Here is an 18,919-nt window from a genome sequence, read left to right on the forward strand (position 1 = left end):
TCATAATTTAAGAATAATCCATAAGATGCTTAAAAATTAAAATGAAGAATAAAATTGAAAATCAAAATAATTTAATGTTCTCATGAATTTATATATTTCGTATTAGTGGTGGCATTTCCATATGCTAGAACATATTATTTATATTCATATTCATATTGTATTCAAATATTGATAACTAGGCCAACACATAGTTAGCTCTAAGTAATACAGTAATACATGTGTCTCTCATAATGCAATTTCTCAATGAACTGTAAACAAATACTCTTTATTTTCATAATTAACTGTAAACAAATACTCTTTAATTATTTTCATAATTATAATGGAGGGTGGAAAAAGTTATGATAAATTTTGAAGAAAAAAAAAAAGAACAATATATAATCAATTAATCTTGTGCTAGTTATTATGGAGTATGGAAATTTAAGAAGAGGAAAACATATGTGCAATTGTAGTAGAGATTATGGAAAAGAAGTATTTTTTTTTTCTCAAAAAAAAATAAAAAAATATTGATAAAGAAGTATGAGTTTTGTGGGTAGTTTATATTATAACCATGTAAAGTGTGCTTATTGTTGACAGTAATGGCTAATGGGTAGTTTGTAGTGGACAGTTACTTGTATTATATAATTATTTTTTTTATTTATTTTTTTTTTTAATTTTAAGTGTAACTGTTTTTAAAATTTTAAAATAGAAAGTAGTATGTATTTTTGGAGGGAGTGAATGTGAGGCAAATATTTGGGTTTTGGAGGGAGTGAATGTGAGGCAAATATTTGGGTTTTGGAGCACTCTCGTGAAAAGTGACTCTACAATTATAATATAGATTATTATACAAGTTTTTTCTCTTTAAAATCCAAATTCTTAAATAAATAACCTCCAAATCGACATAAATTTTCAAAATATCCGTGAATTGTTGATCACCCAGATGAAAATTTGACGAACTCGAAACCCGGCTTTGAGTCCAAACTTGAAAGATGAGCAGTCTTCTCGATATTTCTCTGATAGGTACGAAGTACGATCTTCTTATTCACTTGTTTTTTCAATCTCTTCAATTTTTACGTATTTTACTTGCTCGTGAAATGATGAAATAGGTATTTTGTTCTGGATTTTGGAATGTATTTGAGTTCGAATTTTGATTTTTGATAATTGTTTTTATGATTAAATTTATAGATGAATGATCATCAATTTTCAGTTTGGTTTTTGAAGGCATTTCTTGTTTTGGGTAATTTGCCATTTGGCTTGGAGCAATATGATGGGTGTTTTGCATGTTAATGGGATTGAGATTTTCTCTCTCCTTAAATGCGCATCTTTTCAGGTTTAGTTGGCTGCCATGGTTATTTTTCCCTTGCTTGAGTTGCCACACCAAATTTTTTGTTTGATGCTATGCTGATCTAAGCCTCCTCTGTCGATTTTTTTTAGTCAGAACTCATTATTTAGCATGATAAAAGTAATTCGATGATTTGAAGATGTTGAGATGGACAAATTTTAGTTTCAGGTTGTTGGGTTTTTTGAATTGCTGAAAGTTAGATGGCAAAGTTTGATTCTTTATGTTTGATATTGATGAACAGGACTAGAGAACTAGGTAGATAACAGTCCATTTTTGGACAGGGATTAAGTGGGGAAAGGATTCATTCATGCTGTGCTTAACAAGAGCAAGCTAGGTAGATAACTATCACTCAATATAAAAGTAAAACCTTTACCAATACATGAACTACCCAGGTTGACATTAATCAACCATTAGCTAAAAGTTTGGATGCAACACTTGCTTTTTAAAGTACTATTACAAATTTCTTGATGCTAGCCTTTTGAAGTACAATTAAAAACTTCTTGATGCTAGAACCCTAAGTTGGGATTGATTTGTTGCTTGATTTGATTTGGATTGATTTGGGGTTTTTGTTGTTGTTGCTTTGAAGATGATGAAGTTTCTAGATTTGTGCTTTTTTGTTAGATTCAGATCTTTTAACAATTAACAGATTATTTAGTGGATTTGGTATAGAGATTAGATGTTTAATTCTTAATTCAATGTTCTGGGTAAGGTTGACCATTGAATTGTTTAGTTTGTGGCATTTTGTGAAATGGAATGAATGTGGCAAAGTAATGTGATTTTGATACATTTTCTTAATACTATCCTCTTCATTTTATAGAATCGCTATATTTATTTTTGGGTTTTCATTGTTGTTTAATATAATAATTTTGATTGGAGTTTTGGGTATTTTATTTGTTATTTCATTGATCAATAAAGGAGTAGGATATGCAAATAGTGGTGTTCTTTGTTTGTGATTGGGTTTGGCTTGGCAAAAGTATGTCAAGAATAAAGGTTTTGGTTGTGAAAAGGAGGGTTTAGGGTAAAATTGTTATTTTTTATTTTTTTATTTTATTTTTTTTAAAAAAAAATTTACTTACAGAATTATCAATTTCATAGTACAATTTATTGATAATTTATTTTCCTGTATTTAGGATTCTTTTAATTTAATGTGGAGAATTGAATTAATTAAATTTACAACTAAGACTATGTTGTTAATTTAGTTGTCGTCAATATTAGGTTTAGGCTTTGTAATATGATTTAGTTTTTAAGATTGTCCATTTTTTAGTCGATTATCCATTTCATACTCTAGGTTCTTGAAAATACAGTCACTAGAGTGGGAGGGAAAAAAAAAATACCAATAATATTCACTGACAGCTTCACTTCTCTTTCATAATTGCTTAGCTTCAGCAATATACCAACTTCTTTCCCAAGATAATCTCATAGGAACATGGTTGGAAATTTGGAACTGTATATTAGGCAGGGCTCCCTAATGTGGAATGGAAATTTGGAACTCTTATAATTAATTCTGTACATGCCAATGCAGAATAGTTATCAACATGGAAGATCCGGCAGGACACCCAAATAGCAAGAAAGCACAAGATAATGATGTATACTGTAGAAGAGTAATAAGTAATACAATCTTATTAGCTGTCAGGTTAATCCTTTACATTTAGCTAATTTTTAAACAACTTTTGCTAGATGGAGCATTAAAGAAGTGAGGACAGAGGTAAAACAAATGGAGAAAATGAGGAAGAAGAAAGTAAGATGAACTTCTCTAGGTCGGACGAAATGAGGCTTAGCATTGCTCGTCTTCATGAGGAAATCGAGGTATATCCTAGCATTTTCCCTAATTTTTCCTCTTCGATCAACATCATTTCAAACCCTAATTCTTAATAAAGATTCGACACTCACGGATTTCTCAATACTACCTCCAGATTTTGAGCTTTCTCCTCGTTTGAAGCGTAATCAGAGCTCTCCAATGAAGACTTGAAGGGTACTCTGCGTTTTATCTCCTCCATTAAAGCAGCTTCTTGAGGTAAGATGTTTAATCATTTTCAATAATCATCTAATATCAGTTCGAAAATCTAGGGTGTATCTTTAATTTGTTTTGGTTGATCTTATGGAGTAATTTTCTCAAATTCGATTACTGAGGTAATTTCAGATTCTTTTTGGGTTTTAAGTTCTGTTTATTTTGATGGGTTTTATTCATAATCAGGGATCGTGATGGGTTTTGCTGATAAAATTGTGATTTTTGTGAAATTTTTTGCGGTCTAAATTTTGTTATTAGAAGAGCTATAAGAGGAGCCAAATACAATATCAGACTGACAGCTAAATACCCTTATACAGCAAAGTGTATATCACTTCACATGTGCCTTAAAGCATGCCATCTCATCTGCTCAATCTTTTTCCAAACGAAGACCTAACTACGAGTAATTCAATTCTCTAGCCAAAGCAGTGGTGATGTCTGACAATAGCAACCAAAACTCTCAATTTAGATCTAGCCTACCAACTATTGCAACACACTCTATGATAGCCCTAACAATCATAGCTCATCAGACTCCTTTTTAGTCAAAACTGACAAAGTGGGATTTTCCTTGGAGGTGTACCTTCATGGATCTAGAGAACCATTAACAATAAAGAGAGAAAGCAAGAGAGAGGGATGTGGAAGTGAATAATAAAAAAGAGAGAGAACAGGCCACAAGATAGAGTTCTAGAGAGATGATAAACAAAGAGGTTGTTATTATAGGAATCAAGAGTGAGAGTAGAAAAAGAAACATCTTAAACATTTTCATTGGCAAGTAATCTATAAGATATTTAGGAACAAATTCCTACTGTGTCTGATCAAACAAAGTAACTCTCTTTCTTCTCTTCCTCAATTTTTAAAATAGATTTCAAGGATCAGTGCTCATAGGTCGATGTATCCTTCCCTTATTTGCTCTGATTATTTATCTTCTTTAATTGACTTGTACATTTAGTGGGAAAGTATGCTTGCTTCCTTTAAGGTTTTTTTTTTTTGAAAGAATGCTTGTTTCCTTGTTGCTTAAATTCTAGCCCTTCGATTTTTACTTTTGATTCTTTTTAGAAAAATATTTATACGTATTTTTGGGAGTATACAATTGATGTCTACGAAAATATTCCCTAGATCAGTATTATGTATGGGGTTTTGTTGGCAATAAATAAAATAATTTGAAGGGGTTCAAAAGCGTTGGAACCACATGAGTTCACCACCTGGAGCATTTTGTGATGATTAATTTGCATGGGGTTTTTTTTTTTTTAGTTGAATTCATTATATGTTTGGTTTGAGTAGTTGTAAATAGGTCGATGATGGTTGGTGCTTGGAGTATTAAAAAAGGATGATGAAAGATTTTATATGTGGATTAGTTTGGGAGTAGTGATGCTTTTCAAAATATGTGGCATTATACCAAACTTAATTGGAATTTCCACATTGAAAATCCATACTGTACAATTGAATATAACTCATATGCTTCAATTGTATTTATTATTTGATTATATCAACTTCAAATGAGATTAAAGTCAAAATATTTCGTAGTTTTGAATACAAATATTGACATTGATTGGAAAGATGGATATAAATTTTACTATTAACATTGAATGGAATTATATAAATTTTACTATTAACATTGAATGGAATAATAGACTAAGGCTGTTAAATTTGCTAAAACTTTTGAAAGTTTACACTGATCCCCTCATTTTTAGAATATTAAACTAATGCTTACCATCCTATCTCATTTATCGATATAAATTCTCAGGTACTTTTGAAGATATTTTTGAACGTTTTCGAGGAATTCTTATGAAGGAATGATTGACTGAAGGGTACAACTTCTGAATTGAACTTCTGTTTTCTGTTGGAAAGGCTAGATTTCAGGTTTGGTGTTATATATAACTTATGATGGCCTTTTAAGTTAATTCAATTCTAAATAACGCTGTAATTATTGCTTCTGATGTTATTTGGATCTGCAGGATCATCTAGCTATCATCGAGCTACCAAGCATGGACTGAATCTAGATCTTGTGGACCTAGAAGGTCAACTCACTTATTAGCTGCCACGGGAAGATGAGATGGATCTTGACACTGATCTTGGTATGTTAACTACTCTTGACTTCTCGCTTTATTTATTTATATAATTATTTCGTTTATTAATTTTGATTAAATTAAGTGGCAATGTATCATTGCGTGTGGTTCTAGTTGGTTATACTAGCTTTGTTAATCAGGTGATCTGTTGGGAACTTGGGATGAAGAAACTTGATGATGGTTCATGCTCTAATAAGCATCTAAATTTGATGCTGTGTCAAATACTGTTTGTAATTCTACGTTGGATTATTGAATTAATAGCCATAATCAGTGAAGACTTAAATGCAATTTCTTTTTCTTTCTTTTCTTTTTTAATTTTTTTCGAAATTCTTAGTTTTCTATTTTGCTTGATTTTGAACTGTGTAGCTTTAATGGGTCGAGCATGTTTAGAGTATCGGCTTTCGAGCTTCTCCTCTTCTATTAAAGTGGCTTATGAGGTAACCACTTGATTTATATCTTGTGTGAGAAAAATAGTGTAACAGTGTAAGCAATCTGATCATATTCCTAGGATCCAATAAACTAAAACAGGCAGATTGAAGAATGTTGTGTAGGTTCATGCACATGGAGTGTGTAGTGTATAGGTAGTAATTGACTCATCTATTTCTTAACAAGCTCATAGAAATGAAGTTTTAAATTTACAATATTGGGTGATGAAGTGACTCATCAATTTCTTCTGTTCAATGCACCTCTCTAAAATTGTTTAACACGGATTTATTGAAGTATTGATGGAGTAGTTTGCTCTTTTTTTTTCCCTTGCCAAATAAATTCCTTTCAGTATGTCAACTTTAGAGGAATCCCTCGGTTTCGACAAGCTGCCTAGCATGGGCACTCTTGACAGGAGATTTTAATTCTTTGGCTAGTATATTTCTTTTATTATTTGTGTTTAGTCGATTTCTCATGTTAATTTTTTGGGTGTTTATTTTGATGAATTTGAATTTTGGGATTTGGTTTTAATTATTAATGCATTTAGAATTTTAGACTGAAGTTGTGTCGATGGGTGTTGTTGGATATCCGTTTAAAGGGGGGGGGGGGAATTGAATTTAGTTGTGAAATTTGATCTAAAAGTAGTCACTATATTGTGATAGTTAATTCTGGTTCCCTTTTGATTTTTTTATCATCCATGTACATGGACGGACCCATGAAGGAACATAGAGGGACCATTGTCCCCCCACTTTCGAAAAAAAAAAAAAACAGAGGAAAAAAAAAATTTAGGAAAAATAGTTATATGAAATTGAGTGTAAGAATAAACAAGAAGTTTGCCTTAGCTAAGTTGGTAGTGGGCTAGAAACAATATGTAAGGGGCCCAATTTCAGGTTTACCTAGATCAGGGTTCGAATCCCCCCCCCCCTAACATCCGTTAGGGGCGTACCATGTCCACGTGTCACCATATTATTGGGTAAAAAAATAAATAAATTATGGACAGAATCCGTTTGTTAGCGTTGATTGGTGGTAAAAGTCAATTTTCAATTTTTTATGTGGTGATAAAATAAAACTTTTTTTATGGAGGTAGTAAAAACAATTAAGTTTTTTTTTGGAGGTGGTAAAAATAAAAAAATTCCTTTATTTTCACCAAACCACTCGACTACTCCCTTATTCCTATTTCCCAACCACGAGGCACGAACCACCACCCACGCGGCCACGAGTCACAGACTGCAACGAGCATTTTCGGCAAATGTTTGCCAAGAAATTAACATCACAAGATAATATGGCATTCGAATCCCCTTGTAACATCACTCCTTTTTTTTTTTTGTGTTTTATTTCAACCATACTACTCGACTACTCACTTATTCCTATTTCCCAACCAAACCCAAATTACTTGTATTGTGTACCCGTTTTTTTTTTTTTTTTTTTTTAAAATAGGTTGATGTTAGTTGAATTATCGAAATTGTCCCCCCATTGTCAAATTTCTAGGTCCGCCACTATCCATGTATAATTTTGATTTTAGTTTCTCTATTTTGATGTAAGTATTAGTGAGAAATTTGGGAAATCGATTACTCATACTTTATCATCAGTGACGTAAATTAGCTTTATGTTGACTTTAGAATTTATGTATATGTTGACAACATGGCTGATAATAGTTATTTATGAGCTATAATAAGTGAATTTCAGTGTTGTACATGTTATTAAATCTATTCCGGTAGCTCAAAAGATTTGAGTTTCTACTTTCTTGGATTTGGTTGATGATCTTATGCTTCAAAAACTCACAAATTCCTTAGATGGATATTTTCTTTCGGATAATTGAGCACCAACGTAATTTATAACATTTGTCTAATATTATGCAATGATGATATATGAGAGGTTAAGGTGAATGAATATGCTTAGTGCCCTATCTCTCACTCTCCTCCATTGAAGCGTACTCTGAATTCTCTATTGAAATGGCTTGTGACTTTGTAAGCTTTCTTTCCTCTATTGAAGGAGGGTCTGAGGTAAGATGTTTTTCTTAGTTAGTGAATATTAACTTTATAATCTAGGGTTTAACGTTGATTAATACCAAGAATGAGGCAGGGAGAGGTCATGGGAGTTTCCCAAAGACCGTTTTGCCCCTCTCCTTAGACGACCATAGGTGATTTATCCAGACACTGTTTAAATGGTCCTCAAACCATTGGATTTTAGAACCGTAGCTGCTTTATCTGTCTTTGTGATCTGTGACTGTTTAACTCTGTTGACTGCCTGACTGCATGCTCCTTGATCTTCTAACCACAAAAATCACTAACCATAATAGGCTATGATGAGTGTACACCATTCAAGTAGTCAAATTTAATATGGAGAATTATTTGAGGTTTTGGGTAAAAAAAAATTCCATTTGGCTTGGCAGAAAGATCAATTATTGGTTTATTTTATACGATGTATTATTTTTATTTTGTGGTTTGGTTCGGTTGGAATTTGGAAATTATTTGGCCCAACTTGATTGATTGCCGCCATGGTTTATTTTACCACCTAAAAAATCTCCACTGGATTATTTGATGATATGTGGATCTGAGCCTCTTGTTAAAAAAAAAAAAATGGAAGCTGCATATAATAAAACAAAATCTAATCCAATTTTATTTCCTCTGTCCTTGTGATTTAAGGTCTTATTGTTAGAATGTTAGTTTGTTACTGGCTTATGCATCAATTGTGGTCCTTGCTTCTGGATATAACCATGTAGGATATAATTTTCATTCTTCAGCAATGAATTGGCTTTTAAATTACATTATTTAGACAAAGTTGTGTCATGGCTATAGTCATCTCAATTTAGGAGAAGTATAGTAAAACTGAATTCCAGGGTGTCACAACAAGAACGTAGAAGTCGGTAAAATTTGGATAGGGTATTTCTGCTGGGAATTAGTACAGTAACAGTAAGGAAATCAACTAATTAGAGAGAGAAATAGTAGCCAAGGGGATATTTGTATTACTAAGTAGAGTATTCAGCAATACAATGCCTTCAATTCGAGAAGAAGGAACTCTCCTACACAACAATTCTCACAATTAATTTTCTCCTCCATTCCCCTTAACCCCAACACCTATTAATACCCCATTCAGCAAGCTACAGCTAAGAGAATCCAGAAAAACAAACTCATAACAAACTTTCTTACAGATTACTATTTTACCCTCTAATCCCAAAACTGATTTTAACCAACTTCCAACTCAGCATTCTGGTTACTTCTTGAGCCTTCTAGAATAAGTGAAACGTATATTGGGCTGATTCCTTGCAATACCTCCCACCCAAAGTTTCACCTTGTCCTCAAGGTGGAAACTAGGAAACCTGAGGTTAACTTCTTCAAAATATTCCCAAGTGGCTTCAAACTCTTGTAAGCCTTTCCAATGAATCAGAACTTCCATAGCAGCCTGAGAATTTCGCACCCCAAGCACTGCCCATGGCTCAACCTCGAGCACCAAATCAGCAGACAGCTGCACAGGTAGGCTAGTTGGACGATGCCCTGCCCCTACAGCCTGCTTCAGCTGGGATATATGGAATACTGGGTGGATCTTAGCCCCTGGTGGAAGCTGCAATTTGTATGCTACCTTGCCAATTTGCTGGATAACACGATAAGGCCCATAAAAGCGAGGAGAAAGCTTGTCATTGGATCGTCTGACCAATGACCTTTGTCTGTAAGGTTGTAACCGTAAGTACACCAAATCTCCCACCTGAAAAGACCCCTCATGCCTGCCCTTATTCTCATACTGCTGCATATAGACTTGAGCTTGCACTAGGTGAAACTTCAGGTCATCAAGTATCGCATCGCGCTCCTGTAGCTGCTCCTCTACTGCAGACACAGTGGTGCTGCCAGAAGAGTATCTCAATAAGTGAGGTGGATCCCTCCCATAAAGGGCCTTGAAGGGAGTATAGTTAGTGGCAGTGTGGAACGAAGTATTGTACCAATACTCTGCCCATGGTAACCAACGAGCCCAAGTATGGGGTTTGCCATTCACAAAGCATCTCAAATACGATTCAACTCCCTTATTGACAACCTCAGTTTGGCCATCTGTTTGGGGGTGATATGCCGTGCTGCGCATGAGCTGGGTCCCCTGCAACTTGAACAATTCGTTCCAGAAAATACTAAGGAAAACCTTGTCTCGATCTGATACAATGGACCCTGGTATCCCATGTAGCTTCACCACCTCATTTAAGAAGCTATGCGCCACATTCTGAGCAGTGTACGGGTGTTTGAGGGGAATGAAGTGCCCGTACTTAGTCAATCTATCCACCACCACGAGTATGGTATCCCAGCCGAGGGATTTAGGCAGCTCCTCCACAAAGTCCATCGATATATCTTCCCAAACCCTCTCCGGAATAGGTAAAGGTTGGAGAAGACCCAAAGGAGATAAAGTGGACGATTTATTCTGCTGACAGATATGGCAGTGCTGAACATACTTTGTCACATCTTTTCTCATTCCGAACCAGAACCATTCTGCTGCCAAACGGTGATAAGTTTTGAGGTCCCCAGCGTGCCCCCTAACCACGGAGTCATGGTACTCCTTGAGCAACTTGGTAGTAAGCTCACAATGCTTAGGAACCACTACCCTTCCTTTGTATTTCAAAACTCCATTCTCCAAGGTGAACCACTTGGGTGTTGTTTCCCCTTTGTGTAATTGCGAGATCAAACGCTGCAGCACCACATCCTTCTTGATAAAGGACTGTACATAGTCCCAACGAAGACCACACGAAGTCACCATGGACCCGCACTCAACCTCAGGGCTATATTGGCGTGAAAGAGCGTCTGCCACTTTGTTTGTAGGGCCCGGCTTGTACTGGATATCAAATGTGTACCCCAACAGCTTACCAATCCACCGTTGGTAGGCTTGACCCACCTCCCTCTGCTCCAAGAGGTACTTAAGACTTTTTTGATCCGTCCGAACAATGAAATGTCGACCTAGCAAATAGTGTCTCCATTTTTCAACCGCAAATACAATCGCCATTAATTCCTTCTCGTAGATGGGCTTTTCCCGACTTTTAACACCCAAGATTTTGCTGTAATAAGCGATTGGGTGACCTGTTTGTAATAAAACAGCTCCATGCCCTGATGCATCTGTTTCAACTATAAATGGCTCAGAAAAATTTGGGGCTGCTAGAATAGGAGCATTAACCATGGCAGCTTTTAGTGTGTTGAAGGCCGTAGTAGCAGCATCAGTCCACCCAAAGTTTTCTTTACGCAATTGATCAGTCAAAGGAAGAGCAATCTGCGCATAGTTCTTTATAAACTTGCGATAATAGCCTGTGAGGCCAAGAAACCCTCTGAGCTGCTTCAAACTCGTGGGAGGGGGCCAATCTAGCATGGCCTGAACCTTGGAAGAATCAACTTCCACCCCAACTGCTGAAATAATGTGGCCCAGGTAAGCCACCTTTGCCTTTCCCACCTCACACTTCTTGAAATTTGCGTAGAGCTGATGGTCTGCTAGTGTTTGTAACACTTGCTGTAAGTGCTCTTTATGAGTATCAACACAAGGGCTATACACCAATATGTCGTCAAAAAACACCAGCACGAACTTACGCAGGAAGGGCTTGAAAACGTCGTTCATAAGCGACTGAAATGTAGCAGGGGCATTGGTTAGCCCAAAGGGCATTACGAGAAATTCGTAATGGCCCTCATGGGTCCGAAAAGCTGTTTTATGGACATCTTCAGGCTTCACTCGAATCTGATGATAACCTGACTTTAAGTCAAGTTTAGTGAAAACCACCGAGCCACCCAACTCGTCTAATAACTCATCAATGATGGGAATAGGAAACTTGTCAGGAACTGTTTCCCTATTTAAGGCCCTGTAATCAATGCAGAATCGCCACGATCTGTCCTTCTTTTTAACCAACAAAACCGGGCTAGAGTATGCACTTGTTGATGTTTGAATGATGCCAGCCTTGAGCATATCCGAGACCAAGTTCTCTATTTCAGTCTTCTGAGATTGTGGGTAGCGGTACGGCCTGACGCTAACTGGATTAGCTCCACTTCGCAACACAATGGCATGTTCAATCTGCCTTTGGGGAGGTAACCCATCAGGCATGTTAAACACATGCCGAAACTTCTGAACTAGAGGCTGAAAAACAGAAGGTACCTCTGGTTCCACATCCCCTGCCTTCTCAATGTGGTTGAATTCGAGCAAAAACCCTTGTCCTTCCTTTTGCAAATTTTTGAACATCGCCTTCAGTGAGATACCTGATCGTCCCAACTGAGTATCACCCTTCAAGGTGACTGTATTTCCATCCAACTGGAACTTCAGTGTTTGCGTTTTCCAGTTAGTAGTGATTGTGCCCAACTTCTCCAACCATTGGATGCCGAGGATCATATCTGAGCTACCCAAAGGGAGGATGAGAAAATCTTCAACAATAGACACACCCTGTAAATCCAGCAACACCCCCTTACAAATGCCCTCACCTTGCACCGCCTCGCCGGTACCAAGAGTCACCCCAAAACTTTTGGATTCAGAGGGTTGAATATCCAATTTCTGAGCAGCTATGGTGGAAATGAAATTATGGGTGGCACCGGGATCGATCATCACCACCACAGATCTGCCGTTCACAACCCCAGCCATCCTCATGGTTTTCGGGCTGGTTAATCCCATTACAGAACTCAGAGAGACCTTCGGGGTGGTGTCATTTTTTGGTTGATCTATTAGGCTTAATTCAGGTTGTTTCTCCACCAAGGTAAATTCACCGGCATCTTCCCAGTCATCTTCGTCATCCACCGTGAGCAGGACGCTCAACCCACGCCGCGGACAACGGTGGTTGAGGTTCCATTTTTCGTCACAACGAAAACACAATCCCTGCTCTCGTTTTTGTTGTATTTCCTTTTCCGATAACCGCCTTATCGCTCCGGAGGTGTGGTGGTTGTTAGAGGAGAGTCGGTTTGTGTTTGGCTGGGTGGTGGGGGTGTTGGTGAGGTTTGGGTTTGTGTTTAGGGTCGTGGAGTTTTGGGTATGGAAATTTTGGTTAGAGCGAAGGTTCGGAGTTGGGGTACGCCAAGTGGGTAAGTGTCCAGGGGGTTTGGGCCGTGGGCTCAAACGCAATTTTTCCTCGATTCGCAAAGACAAATCCATGGCCTGATCCAAAGTAATTGGATCCAGAATCCGGACCTCGACCCGAATTTCCTCATTCAAACCTTTTATATATTGCCCCTTTGCGATCTCTTCAGGCACTCCATCGATCGGAGCTAATAGCTCGATGAAGCGGCGTCGGTAATCAGCCACTGTGCCGATCTGCTGGTGTGCGAGCCACTGCTCGTGAAGGGTACCAGTTGCGGTGGGCCTGAACTGGCGGAGAAGCAGCTTCTTCAACGCTTCCCACGTCCGCAAGGGATGACGGCGGTGCTCCCACTGATACCAGAGCAGCGCGTCACCGTCAAGCGCGACTATGGCAGCCTCCAGTTGGTCTTCTTCAGAGAGCCGATAGAAATGAAAAAATCGCTCCGCTCTAAGGATCCAACCGTCGGGATTCACACCATTAAAGAGGGGCAAATCAAGTTTGCGCAACTTCCAATTTGTTTGCCCACCCTGAAAACCACCCTCACCAGACTCCAGGTGCGGTTGCGAAGCAAACGGGTTGTCCAACTGGTATTGAGGCCCATTCACCATGGATGAGCGCAACTCCGATCATATCTTCTCATGCTTGTCATCGAGGTTAGATTGGAGTGTTGCCATGGCAGAGGCGATTTCGCGAGCAACCCGATCGGTTATTCCAGCTACCTCCTGCTCCAGCAAATCCAAACGCTGACCATGATTCAGGCGGGCCATCTTCTTCTCCGGCGAAAATCGTCACTGCTCTGATACCAATTTGCTGGGAATTAGTACAGTAACAGTAAGGAAATCAACTAATTAGAGAGAGAAATAGTAGCCAAGGGGATATTTGTATTACTAAGTAGAGTATTCAGCAATACAATGCCTTCAATTCGAGAAGAAGGAACTCTCCTACACAACAATTCTCACAATTAATTTTCTCCTCCATTCCCCTTAACCCCAACACCTATTAATACCCCATTCAGCAAGCTACAGCTAAGAGAATCCAGAAAAACAAACTCATAACAAACTTTCTTACAGATTACTATTTTACCCTCTAATCCCAAAACTGATTTTAACCAACTTCCAACTCAGCATTCTGATTACTTCTTGAGCCTTTTAGAATAAGTGAAACGTATATTGGGCTGATTCCTTGCAATTTCATACAAAGTATTAGATGATAATGCAACGAATGCCGTGGGCAGCAAGCACAACAAGGATTGGATCACCTATGAGCGCAGAAGGAAGAAAGGGCAGCAGCAGCAAGGCCCATCAGAGGAGCCACCACATCAAACTAATGATTGTGGGCAGAGCCCTCTCTAAGAATGACAACTGCAACTTGTTTTGTCCTCTTTCTTTTTTGGCAGATTGTGTACATATAAGTAAAGGGGGAGTGGGAGTGTGCTAGGTAGCTGGTAATTTGTAATCACTAGAGTGTAGAGCATTGTACCCTAAAGGTACTAGTTGAGAGTCGTGGCCTCAAGCCACCTTGTTTGCAAGATTCAATCTTTATTCAATGAAATAGCTGCCTTCTTCTCTAAAATTGTCATCTTTATTGCTTTCACATCCCAATATTACAGTAAAGTATAAGTAAAACGTTACAGATAAGTATTCGGTATAAATTTGAAACTACTAAGTATTAGATGATAAGTATTAGATGATAAGTCTAAATTTCATACAAAGTTTTAGATGATAAGTATTAGATGATAAGTCTAAATTTTAGGATGCTTCAAGATAAATCAAAGATACAGGATCTTTTGAGTCCAGCCTCTCCCTTGACTCTTCTATCATTTCATAAATGATTAATCATGCATCACTATGCCCAAATAAATGGTTTTCATCATTGATCTAGTCGGGTCACTTTTAGATCCCATCCTGAATATCATTGGATAATTTCGAGTACTGTGATCTTTGGGCAGTAGAGATCATGTTATATTTTTGTCAATTTAAAGTACCTATGTGGCTGTACTGGTGTCACGATATTTGAACTATAATTTCCTGTACTGTGAACAGGCTCCAGAAAGAGTAGATCTCTAAAGATGAAGAAACTTCCAAAACTGGTGTCGCAAAGTCTCTGGCATTTCAGTGGACGATTGTGAATTTAGAGCTACCCTTGAAGATATGGTGAGATCATAAGATGTTTAACAAGTCTGCTTTTAGTAAACAAGAAGTTCAACAATCTAATACAAGTGTTTTTACCCTGCAGTTGAATTCGAGCCCAAAATTTATAGTTGACAGCAAGTATGTAAGGTTGGCAGTTAATAGTTGATGTAAAGTATAGCAGCAATATATAAACCAGAGGATACAGTAGAAATTCACAAAGCAACCTTATGTGCATGCATGAGATGAGTATTCTTTCCTCTGGAATGGGAATTTTAATTAAAAGAAGCATTTTCTAAACAATTTTGTACTAGATTTGAAATTTCGTATTGATGATTACATTGAAGTATTGAACATTGAGATGTAATTGAAGATGAAATTCAACATTTATTGTTAAGATCATGTTATCTGTTTGTCACGTTAAAGTACCTTTGTTGCTATACGGGTATGTTTCCTATGTATGAGGAACAGATGGAATTCTGTTATAACTGGTACTGAAGATGAAATTGCCAATACTGGTGTTGAAAAGTTTCCAGTAGTCTAGCATCTCAGTAAACACTTGTGAATTTAAGATTATCCACGACAACAAGGTGAGATTATAAGATTGTTCAACTGGTCTACTTATAATATGAACAAGCTGTCAACATCTGACTAGGTTTTATACTGCAATTAAATTGGAGATCTAAATCAATAGACTAAAGTTGATGGCATGTAAGGTTGTCAGCTTAACATTCCATGCACAACCAGCTACTTAAATATTAACTCAACCAGCACCTTACTCCAAAGCACTCTAAACCAGCAAACCACTATAAACAATAGGGTTTTACATAAAAAAACACCAAGTAAATCAAAATTAAACATTTACATAAAAGAGAATGAGATACAGACAAAACTAGAACATTATAAAATCTTCCTGATAACACAAAAAACACTAGCCTTACATTATGCAGAAAGAACATAAACAGCCTGAATAAATGCTAAACTTAATTAGTTAATTAGCATGATACAACTTTGTCTAAATAATTCACAATATTCGAATTAAAGTATTTAAACAAAGTTGTTTCATTATTAAACAGTGATATACAAGTACTTGGTATATGTTAATTGAAAAAATGATTTAATATTCACATTCATACAAAAGTAGTGTATCACATGTTGTGAATACAAATTACACATAAACTTACTATTATCTAATATATAGTACGTAAATTGAATCAATTACATCATTTTTTTTTTACTAAAATTTTATCATTAATTGCAATAAAAAAAAATACGATAACTTGGGGTAGCGTACGCAACACGCGCGATGCCACAACTAGTTAATTTAAATACGACAAATTATAACTAATGCCAAAATTAAATAAAATTATGATATGCCATGATTAGTTCAAACTGATCACTGCACTTGAATTAAACAGTTGACCGAAGCTCTTGGTAAATTCTGCAATGTGCTCTCAAGTGTCATCTGATCTGCAACAAAATCCCGATCATTCCGAAATAAGATCAATTCCTCCAAAACTGATGCGTGTCTGAGTAGAAATTGTATCAAATTCACTTCCCGATCTGTTCCAGAGTAAGTCTTAATCACAATTCTTTTAAGATAAGACCTACAGCACCAAGGAGCATTTGCTAGAATTGTTCTGAAAAATTCTCCCTCCATCATTAGTGATTGCATATTAAATTCATCTAAAGCTTCTTGTTTAAAGCTTGTAGTTATTCCCTACAATGTAAATGGGAATCAAAGAAACACGGTCACGTCAATGCCAAAAACCATACCATATTTTATAATTATAAAAAACTCCCAATATATTTATTCAACTTATTTTTAATTATTTAATTCTTTTATAGTGAAACTATTGTTTATTTCAATATAAGTTTAGATATTATAAGTCAAATATAATAAAGCCTAAAGTCTTATTAATTCACCTTAAAAAATTAATTATTCAGCAAAAATCATATTTAATCGATAAATGAAGAATGTAATGAGTAAATATCGATTTAATTCAATTTTAATCAGTAAAAATAAGTAACCTCATACATTAAAACACAAGTAAATGCAAAAATTAGTCTAAATTAGTAACAATCAATTTTAATCGATTAAAAAAAAGTTTCAATGAATAATAATCAGTTGTGATTAGCAAAAATCAGGTGAACTGAAGTGCGCCTAAGAGATCAAGAAACCATAGACACTAACCTGTGGAAAGATAAGTGTTTCTAAGAGGGGTGAACGATTAAGGAATGCCAACAACACTTTATCCCAATAGTTATATCCGCTATAACCCAGCTCCAAGTGTTTCAAATTAGGAAACACGGGCAGTTGATACTCTACTCCATGAACGTCTAGATCCTTCAACCAAAAAGGTTAACAAGCAGTCAGTCAACACTTTATCAAATTGTTTCCTACAACAGATTTAGAAACTAAGACAAACCTCTGTGCACGAGCCGGTCAGAGATAAATGTTGAACATTAGACAAGGGTCTGATGAAGTTTAGCATTTGCCAACAAGATTCCTCAAATTCTTCCTCTAACAAGTCGTTTCCAATGTTGATGTCTGCTTTAACAAGCCAGTCCATGTTTGGGATAGAGTACTGTAGTGCTAAATTATCATAGTACTCAAAATACTCCAAATTAGGAGTATGGATACTCACAAATGCAGAGTTCTCATAGATATCAAGTTCATGTTTTCTTATACACAATCTCCGAAGAGAAGGCGAAGAGATACTTGTGGTATGGACATAGTCCCAACAGGCTTCCACAGTGAGGTCTTCAAGCAAAGGACAGCTTGAAAGCAGCCTCGTCACAAAGTAATCATTAGATATGAGAGCCGCACGGAGGTGGAGTAATTTCAAGTTTGGAAGACTAAAGGACGGCATGGTGTAAGCCAGATCAAGACCAAGGTTGACATCAAGCCTCAACACCTCCAACGTCTCACATGTGAAAATTTCCGGGGGCAGCTGACAATCACCTGGTTCCCTCACGTGAAAGCGGAAATCAAGCTCCCTTAGACCACAACGAGTAAACGGAAAAGAGATCAAGGCATTGATTTGCGTGGATTGCAAGTCAGGCAAACAACCTACGTCACATCCACGATGAATTCCATTGCAACCTTGAAAGTACCTGGTGACAAAGTCCCTGCCCACTTGAAATCTAAACTTGGTGAGCTGCTGAGACTGGTAAGCTTGGAGGACAGTCCCCACAAAGGTGACAAAAGTGGGGAAACGATGGATTGCGTAGGGATGTTTCAAGCAATGAGATATAGGTGAATCATCAAAATCAAGGGTCGTAATGAAAGGGAAAATACGCCTCATTCTCTTGGACAAGACGCACATAACGGCAACATCCTTGGTGGGAAGCAAAGATAGTATTCGAATCAATAACTCATCAGGCAAAGTAGTGAGCCTATCTATTAGTAGGCTTTCACTGTGATTTCTCACGTCCTGTAATGTGGTAGTGCATGATATCAAGCTCCAATCCATTGAAGGTGCGTGCTGGAAGAAAAAGATCCAGGCTTAATAATCTAATTAACAATAAAATACTAGTCGATTTCCTGCTTAATAAAATACTCAGTCCCGTCCCTGAGGCAGGGCAGGAGGGGCAGCCGCCCTAAGCCCAGGGTAAAGAGATTTGATTTCATATTGAATTATCTCATAATTTTAGGGATATTTGATTCAATAATCAAATTACGCTCATCAATTTCTTATCTTTTGGATATGATGTTTCAGAATCTAAGAATTTACCAACCTTAAACTTAAAGCACTGATAATTAAATTAGATTAGATCAAATATAAACCCTAGATTGTGAAATTGATATGATGATGACAAAGATGCTTCAATGGGGGATACAAGGATAAGATTCAACGGAGAACGCTGCAATGGAGAACGTTGAGTGCGATTCAACGAATAACTGAGAGTCTGAGAGAGGTAGGAAATAGGAACAGAGGCCTTTAAAAGCCATGAGCCGCCATAGTT

At 36.9% G+C, this 18,919-nt stretch overlaps 1 protein-coding gene and 1 long non-coding RNA gene across 4 annotated transcripts; one reads left to right on the plus strand and one right to left on the minus strand.

The window, feature by feature from the left end:
* The first annotated feature begins 475 nt into the window (after positions 1–475).
* On the plus strand, positions 476–15,432 carry LOC145629181 (uncharacterized). Of its 3 annotated transcripts, none has more exons than XR_014111595.1 (8): positions 477–996; positions 2,846–2,904; positions 2,996–3,124; positions 3,232–3,332; positions 5,068–5,183; positions 5,279–5,398; positions 14,864–14,974; positions 15,057–15,432. It is a non-coding gene; the product is annotated as an uncharacterized LOC145629181 (long non-coding RNA). The 3 variants fall into 3 exon arrangements; XR_014111594.1 differs by having other exon boundaries at positions 478–996; positions 2,841–2,904; XR_014111596.1 differs by lacking the exon at positions 2,846–2,904 and having other exon boundaries at positions 476–996.
* Positions 15,433–16,297: 865 nt separating this feature from the next.
* Positions 16,298–18,426, minus strand: LOC145628000 (F-box/LRR-repeat protein At4g14103-like). Its single transcript, XM_081680336.1, has 3 exons — positions 17,380–18,426; positions 17,145–17,297; positions 16,298–16,670 (listed from the first exon to the last, which is right to left on the minus strand). Exons 1-3 carry the CDS (start codon positions 18,424–18,426, stop codon positions 16,347–16,349), a joined length of 1,524 nt encoding a protein of 507 aa, XP_081536462.1. The 3' UTR covers positions 16,298–16,346.
* Between the last annotated feature and the right edge of the window lie 493 nt (positions 18,427–18,919).

Source organism: Chenopodium album, chromosome 4, assembly GCF_948465745.1.
Source record: "Chenopodium album chromosome 4, dcCheAlbu1.1, whole genome shotgun sequence".
Classification (NCBI taxonomy): Eukaryota; Viridiplantae; Streptophyta; class Magnoliopsida; order Caryophyllales; family Amaranthaceae; genus Chenopodium; species Chenopodium album.

Bases quoted from the DNA above. Each gene is read 5' to 3' on its own strand.
- LOC145628000 (XM_081680336.1), bottom strand. From the start codon at position 18,426: ATGGATTGGAGCTTGATATCATGCACTACCACATTACAGGACGTGAGA. The intron at 17,298-17,379 runs GTTTGTCTTAGT...TTTTGGTTGAAG, and splicing joins TGACCGGCTCGTGCACAGAG to GATCTAGACGTTCATGGAGT. The intron at 16,671-17,144 runs GTTAGTGTCTAT...TTTACATTGTAG, and splicing joins AAACACTTATCTTTCCACAG to GGAATAACTACAAGCTTTAA.